Source organism: Otolemur garnettii, unplaced genomic scaffold, assembly GCF_000181295.1.
Source record: "Otolemur garnettii isolate 467f Iridium unplaced genomic scaffold, OtoGar3 scaffold00105, whole genome shotgun sequence".
Lineage (NCBI taxonomy): Eukaryota > Metazoa > Chordata > Mammalia > Primates > Galagidae > Otolemur > Otolemur garnettii.
The window spans coordinates 4,510,907-4,518,624 of NW_003852500.1; the positions used below are offsets into that span (position 1 = coordinate 4,510,907).

The 7,718-nt window shown below is 52.3% G+C and overlaps 1 protein-coding gene across 1 annotated transcript in view; it reads left to right on the forward strand.

The window, feature by feature from the left end:
• Positions 1–7,718, forward strand: part of MAU2 (MAU2 sister chromatid cohesion factor) — a 40,871-nt gene that overhangs the window by 25,308 nt on the left and 7,845 nt on the right. The window contains exons 7-15 of the mRNA XM_012809396.2: positions 1,084–1,365; positions 1,450–1,540; positions 2,504–2,607; positions 3,142–3,219; positions 3,599–3,664; positions 5,620–5,706; positions 6,751–6,800; positions 7,020–7,097; positions 7,195–7,306. Of these exons, the coding sequence (XP_012664850.1) occupies positions 1,084–1,365; positions 1,450–1,540; positions 2,504–2,607; positions 3,142–3,219; positions 3,599–3,664; positions 5,620–5,706; positions 6,751–6,800; positions 7,020–7,097; positions 7,195–7,306 (948 nt within the window). The remainder of the gene's footprint in view (positions 1–1,083; positions 1,366–1,449; positions 1,541–2,503; positions 2,608–3,141; positions 3,220–3,598; positions 3,665–5,619; positions 5,707–6,750; positions 6,801–7,019; positions 7,098–7,194; positions 7,307–7,718) is intronic.

The window sequence follows — 7,718 nt, forward strand, 5'->3', positions numbered from 1 at the left end:
TTTTCTTTTCTTTTTTTTTTTTTTTTGAGATAAGAATCTCATTATGTCACCCTCAGTAGAGTACAGTGGTGTCACAGCTCACGGCAACCTCAAACTCTTAGGCTTAAGCAATTCTCTTGCCTCAGCCTCCTAGTAGCTAGGACTATAGGCGCCTGCCAGAATGCCTGGCTATTTTGTTGTTGTCATTGTTGCAGTTATCATTGTTGCTTTAGCAGGCCCGGGCCAGGTTCAAACCTGCCAGCCTCAAATGTATGTGGCCAGTACCCCTACCCAATGAGCTTCGTGCACTGCCGCACACATTCACTCTTAGAGAATCCAAGAGAGTAAGCAATACAGGTTCTAGGCTGATGCTAGGCACATAGCAGGTGCTGCAGTGTCTTTTTCCAGTCCCCCCTGCAACTATGAGGTTCAGTGGGTAGGGTCTGATTTGACCAGCCATGTCTTGAAACTGGACTCCATAACCCCTGTGTGGATGAGAAGCAGCTGTATTCAAACACCTTGTCCCTCTGCGTGATTGTCTCAGTCATCTCCTCTGTGGAGTGGGGCTGCCCCATCTCTCTCATCCCCACCAAGATGCTATAAGGTCACAGGTGGAGCCGGCAAGAACAAAGGCCCTGGAAAGCACTGAGTAGGCCTCTTGGTTAAAAGGGTGTCCTGGGTTCTCCCACCCATACCCACCTTTGCCCATCAGGCCATGAGCCAGCTCTTGGTGCAGGAATGCAGAGCAGACTGCAGTTACCCATTCTCATGAAGTGCTGGGGCTGCAGAAATGTCACTTGGGGCCTCAGGGCAAGACTTCCTAGTGCAAATAGAACGGTCTGTATGAGCCATGGCTTCTGCGGGACTCACGGGGGCCCCCAAAGCCACTTTCCACCCTTGAGGTGTCTCAGCCTACTCTTGACCTTTCTAGGTCTTGCTCCTAGAAGCCCAAGTGCAGCTCCAATTGGGGTCTGTAGACCGGCCTCTCCTGGGCCATGGTATTGCTCCCAACACTGGGCAGTAGACCAACCTCAGTCCCACAGACAACCATCTGGTCCTGTCCCATGTCCTGAGAGCCCATACGATCCACGGGTATGGGGTTAGGGTAGAGTCCTCTCCCAGGAAGGTGGGTACTCCCAGGACAAAAGGACAGAAGGGTGGCTGAGTTGGAGCTGGCCTATTCCTGAGGGGAGCCTATCTGCTGGTGGGAGCTTCAGGGTGGCCACCTGCCCCCTGCAGGTGAAGAGTGTGAAGCCCTGCCTGAAGCAGCTGCAGCAGTGCATCCAGACCATCTCCACGCTGCATGATGATGAGATCCTGCCCAGCAACCCTGCTGACCTCTTCCATTGGCTGCCCAAGGAGCACATGTGTGTGCTTGTCTACCTGGTGCGTCCCTCCTAGGGCCTGAGGTCAGGGTGGGCAGGTGGAAAAAGGGCCCCAGTAACCATTGCTGTCTGGTCTTGTCACCAGGTGACTGTGATGCACTCCATGCAGGCTGGCTACCTGGAAAAGGCACAGAAGTACACTGACAAGGCCCTCATGCAGCTGGAGAAGCTCAAGAGTAAGTCAAATGTTTGGCCATCTGTGTCATCACAGTGCCCCCTGGTGGACAGCCCAGCCAGACACTGCCTATGCTGGGGCTGAATGACTGACTGCATGCATTACCTGAATGGTCCCTGCCTCGGGGGAGTGTTATCCCCAGTAGGTAGATGCTAGTGGCTGGGCAGGATTGGAGTAGTATAGGTCAGGCCTGAGGTTTGGGGTATACCCCTAACTGGCCAGGGCCCAGGTGATCAGGTGAATCAAGCAGCTGCTTTTGCCAGTTATTATCAGTATTGTGAAGGGGATATACTCAAGGTGAGGCTGTGATTGGAACTCGCCCCTCATTTACAAAAGGTCCTTTGGAGGTCATGGGTTCTTTTCAACCACTTGCCTATTTAATCCATCCTGTGGGACCAAGCTACCTGGGCACAAACCCAGAGCCCCGCGCATTCTGGCTGATTCAGTGTCACTATTAATGTGTCCATGTGCTCCCTCATGAGGGCTACTGGGGAGAAGTCATCAATCAGAACCAGTAAACCAAAGACTGAGGGGCCAGTCTTCTCTTTCTCTGTGGTAAAGATCCATGCTGTGTGGTTCTGACATGAGGATAGCTGTTCAGGGCTTCCAAGAACTGGGGCCCCACCCAGGGTCCCCCAGCCATTCTTCTTAAGGCCCTGTGATCCAGGACAACTTCCACATTTCTAGAACTTACCATGCCTAAGTGCTCTTGAGCATTTAGTGGGGTGAAGATCAAAGATAAATCCCTGGGTTCCTTACTTTTAGAACACTTTGGGAATCAATCCCTGATTTCAGCTCTGTTCACCTGGACCCAGAGATGAGCTCCCTCGCACCGAGGGTGCAATAGGGTAGGTGCCAGGTCAGTCTGGCAGGAGACAAGGACAGAGGTGGGGGATAAGGTGGGGCTGGGGTCAGTACCTCCTTTGGTTTCTCCTGCATGCTCACCCACAAATCTCTTCCACAGTGCTCGACTGCAGCCCCATTCTGTCCTCCTTCCAAGTGATCCTTCTAGAGCACATCATCATGTGCCGGCTCGTCACAGGGCACAAGGCCACAGCACTGCAAGAGGTAGGGCTAGCAGGAGCTGCATAGACATCACATGTTGGCAAGATATCCTGTCATACCATCTCGCAGTCACTCAGCAGTTCACAACCCTACACAGGCATAACTGATTAGAGAATCTGTTATAAAAACCAATAAGCCCTTTTCCAAAAGCTGGCATGCCCAGGGAATGCTGCATGTGATGTTGTGGGATTTGGGATCCTCTGATGATGATCCTCTTACCTCTTATTCTGTCCTGCCCTAGGGTTTGTAAGCTCAGGTGTCTACCCTGCTAAGAGGGCATGGGAGCTGTGAGTAGGCCAGTAGCTCCTTATAGCAAAGACATACATTGGAAAGGGCAGAGAAGGCAGGTACTGGACAAGGGCCCCCATCCATAATAGGATTAGGACCCTATTTTACCAATAAGGCCAGGACTTTGTACTTCAGTTTGGGAAGGCAGGACATGAGCACACCTGCCAGCTGTGGGATCTCCCCAGTGCTGCTTAACATCAGGTCCCTAGCTACCGGCTGTGTGACATCAGGCATGCTCTCTTCCTGCAGATCTCCCAGGTCTGCCAACTGTGCCAGCAGTCTCCCCGGCTCTTCTCCAACCACGCAGCACAGCTGCACACACTGCTGGTGAGTAACCCCATGACAATACCATAGGCAGAATCTGGAGCATTCCTAGTAAAATACCCTATGACAGCACCTTAGGATTCAGAATGTTTCCAGTGAAGAACCTCCATTAAATTATCAAACAACCACTCACCAGGCAGGATCCTGAGTGTTCCCACTGAGCTTTCCTATGACAAGTATTCCATTGAGTTCTGAGCTTAGGTCTGGGGAGGTGGGAATTATCAGGCACTTTATCTTTTTTAGTAGCTATCTCAGGAGAGTCACTTGCCATGATCAACCAGGTGCAGCCATGTCACCCTGGCCATGCTATGTGTGGCATGGATTTGAGCCCTCAGTGGAAGGGCCCCCAGGGCCCACCATGAGTGACAGCCCCTTCTTCCAGGGCCTGTATTGTGTCTCTGTCAACTGTATGGACAACGCAGAAGCCCAGTTCACCACAGCCCTGCGGGTAAGGTGCCGGCCCCCTTCACTCCTGGGGCGGGCGACACTCCCGAGTAAGGATTCGGGGACAGTCTGTGATGAGGACAGCAGCCACATTAGGTCAGCTACTCAAAGCTGTGGTCCAAGAGAGCAGCTCCACAACAGTTAGACTAATTCCGGCATAACAGTGATGTGCTGTTGATCCAGATAAAGGACAGCTGTGGGGCAAGGGGGGGCTCCTGGCCAGTGAGCACCCTTTGACCGTTGAATGGGGCAGTCTCCCATCTGCTTCTCTGGGGTGTTCCACATGTCTGTGGGCGCTGCCTCCTCTGTTGCTGACCTCAGAGATGCACATGCCTTGTAAATAGCATGCCCAGCATGCTACCTCAGTGTCTGCTCCTCTGCCCCCACCCCTTATTCCCTGGGTCCTGGTTGGGTCCTTCCATAGCAGTACCAGGACCCCTCCAAGTCTTGCCACGTCCTCCCCATCTACTTCCCATAAATGGTTGCTGCTGCTGCTGCTGCTGCTGATTTTTTCAACAGTAAAATTTCCAAAGCCACATACCCCAAGGAATCCTCCCCAGCAGGCAGAAGGGAGCTTCACTTCTATAACCCACCCAGGAAGCAATGAAGCCAGAGTACAAATCTGAACTCACCTGACTCAAAATGTGTAGTACTCCTGTGGTCCCACAACAAATGTCCTCACCATTGCTACATCTCTGAGCATCTTTGCTTGGTTCAGAGGAGCCTTTGGGCTTCCTCGGCCCATGCCAGGTTCTCAGGTAGCGTCTGTACCTCCTGGACTCCCTCAGCCTCTTGCCCAGCCTTACTGAGAACCAGGATTGAGGCTGTGCTTGAACAGCTTAGATTGGTGCCTCTCTTGACTGTTATTATTCATGACCACAGTCCATATATCACTGGTCATTGACAGCATTTCTGGGCTCTGATACAGGGTAACCTACCTTGAGGGCAGGACCTGTGCCCACTAGAGTGACAGTTCCCCACTTTGCACCCCCAGCCCAGGAAGAATGATCCTCACAGGACTGGCCTCCATCTCTTTTGTACATGTGTATCTGAGTCCCAGAGGTTACTGGCTATGGCATAGAGGAAGGGCTATCAGGTCTCAGTCTTGAGAGACTGCAGAAAATAGACCCCAAAATAGCACATTCTGAGGGTGGGCTGAGGAGGGGCTGGTTACCCTTTTCTCTGTTTTGTGGTTTGTTTTGTTTTTTTGAGACAGAGTCTCATTTTGTTGCCCTCGGTAGAGTGCTGTGGTGTCACAGCTCATAGTAACCTCAAACTCTTGGGCTTAAGCCATTCTCTTGCCTCAGCCTCCCAAGTAACTGGGACTATAGGCGCCCACCACAACACCTGCCTATTTTTTGTTGCAGTTATCATTGTTGTTTAGCTGGCCTGGGCCGGGTTTGAACCCACCAGCCTTGGTGTATGTGGCTGGCTACAGATGCCAAGCCCTTTTCTATTTTCTAACTGTTCTATAAAGTGGATGATGGTTTTGTGATGGAAAGAATTAACAGTTGTGGCTCAGCGCCTGTGGCTCAAGTGGCTAAGGCGCCAGCCACATACACCTAAGGTGGCAGGTTTGAATCCAGCCCAGGCCTGCCAAACAACGACAGCTGCAACCCAAAAAAAATAGCCGGGCACTGTGGCGGGCACCTGTGGTCCCAGCTACTTGGGAGGCTGAGGCAGGAGACTCGCTAGAGCCCAGGAGTTGGAGGTTGCTGTGAGCTGTGATGCCATGGCACTCTACCCAGGGCGACAGCTTGAGGCTCTGTCTCAAAAAACAAACAAGAAAAAGAATTAACAGTTGTGTTACCCTTGGGTTTAGGAGGTAAGTAGGATATGTCTGAAATAAAAAGAACAAATCATTTCCAAAGTAGCTTCCATGGAGCTTTTAGGTGGCTCTGACACCACCAAGGCAACCCAGTGTGATGTGGCTTCCTAATGTTCCTGTCTCCCTTCCAGCTCACCAACCACCAGGAACTATGGGCCTTCATCGTGACCAACCTGGCGAGTGTGTATATACGGGAAGGAAATAGACACCAAGAGGTAGTAGGTGACATGCTTCATGTTTGGTATCTTTTCTCTCCATTTTCCTTTTATTTGGGGTTAGGTGGGGGCTGTCTTGGGCACAAGGATATCTTAGCAAACCCTAGCACATTCACCCTTTGACAAGGGGGTTGGTACCCCACACAGAAGCACACGTAACGAAGGCCTGGAGGTGTATCAGCAGGCAAGGCTAGGAAGAGGCTAGATCTGGGGCAAAAACATTCCCACAGCCATAGACTACTCCTCCCTATTGAACAGGAGCCAAACTTTACTGAATCCCACTGAAGAAAATCCATTATCTTGTAGCCTGAGTTCTCTGTTCTAGACCATTGGCCAGCCCTTGGGTTTAGTCTTGAGGGGCAGTCAAATGTACTTTGCCCCTGGGTTGTCCTTATGCCACTCTCGGGGCTGAGGATGACCAGGGCTGTTCTCACAGGCCATATGTCCTGAACTTGGCTCTTGAGTTGACATTTGCAGAACAGTCAAGATCCTCCTGCATTCCTCCTCAGCCCTGGGATCCTCTCCCCAGACCTGGGAGTCAGCCTCCACCTACACAGCCTATATTCTAGTTTAGTCGCCCTTTGGCTCTTGTTTAACCCCCAGACTCCTCCTGGGAGGTGACTTGGATACACAGAGAAATCCATGCTCCCAGGGCCTACGTGGACCAGCCTGCCATCCTTCCTACCTACTTGCCAGTGCCCCATCACCTGCTGTAGGGCCGAGTATCACAAGGCAGGGTAGGCTAAGGATGTGAGGACCCCACCCTAGGCTCTTCACACCACAGGGTGCTCTTGCTGGCCAGTCACTGGGCCTTAGTGTCCATGGAGGCCCCATGGGGGTAAAGAAAGCCCTATACTGAGATCCATCCCCCAGGCAACCCACTCCCTCTCCCAGCAGGGGTGGGCTGAGCCCAGGGAGTGGGATTTGGGTCCTCAGACTAAGTCTCGGAGTTGCAGGCAGCCTTAGGTACCTCAGCTGTAGCACGTTACAGCCAACCTTTCATCTATATGAAGCAGCATGGTCCTAACTAACATTTTCTCCCCACAGCTGTATAGTTTGTTGGAGAGGATAAACCCAGACCACAGCTTCCCTGTCAGGTGAGCAACCGTAGGTGCCATTCATGGACCATCTCAAGCTCCCTCTGCTCTGTGGGTGACATGAACTCCTGTGGGGCCCAAGACCCCCCTCTTTCCTCCTCTCCTCCCAGATATTCTACAGTGGGGGCTTTCAGAGATTTGTCCACATACGGTCTTTTTGTAAACTTTCTTCTTTCTCAAAAACCCAACCCTGACATGAGCCTCCACTGTCTACCCCAGCTCACACTGCCTCCGAGCAGCAGCTTTCTACGTTCGAGGGCTCTTCTCCTTCTTCCAGGGACGCTACAATGAAGCCAAGTGAGTGTTGGGCAGAGGGCAGCAGATGGGCAGATCGTCCTCAGGGTTGCTCTGTCTATCCCACAGCCAGGACATCAGTGTCTATGTTCATGTGTAGACGATTTCTACGAGAAACTCTGAAGATGTCCAATGCGGAGGACCTGAACCGGCTCACAGCTTGCTCCCTCGTTCTCCTGGGCCACATCTTCTATGTGCTAGGGAACCACAGGGTAAGTGCCTGGACCTGGGCTTCCTCCCTTGGCGGCTGCTTGGCTTGACCTGGGAGGCCATGGGCAGAGAGCTTGGCACCCATGGGGGTGCAAGTATAGGGCAGATGATAGGCCCAAGGGATGCTTGCCCCAACATTGGTCTGGCATGGCCAGGGCTCAGTGGAGCCTGAGCCAGTGGGTCTGCCCTAACCTGGTGGGGATAACAGCAGATCATCCCCTTCCCACATGTTCCATCTCTGCCTGGCACACACAGGCAGCTGGTCCTGTGAGGGCTAGTCCTCTCCAGGCCAGCCGGTTTCTCCTGGTATTGGCAATAAATAAAAGAACATATCTTCCCATATTATGATATATGACATGTTCACAATAAAAAGGCTGAGAGGGGCTCGGCGCCTGTGGCTCAAGCGGCTAAGGC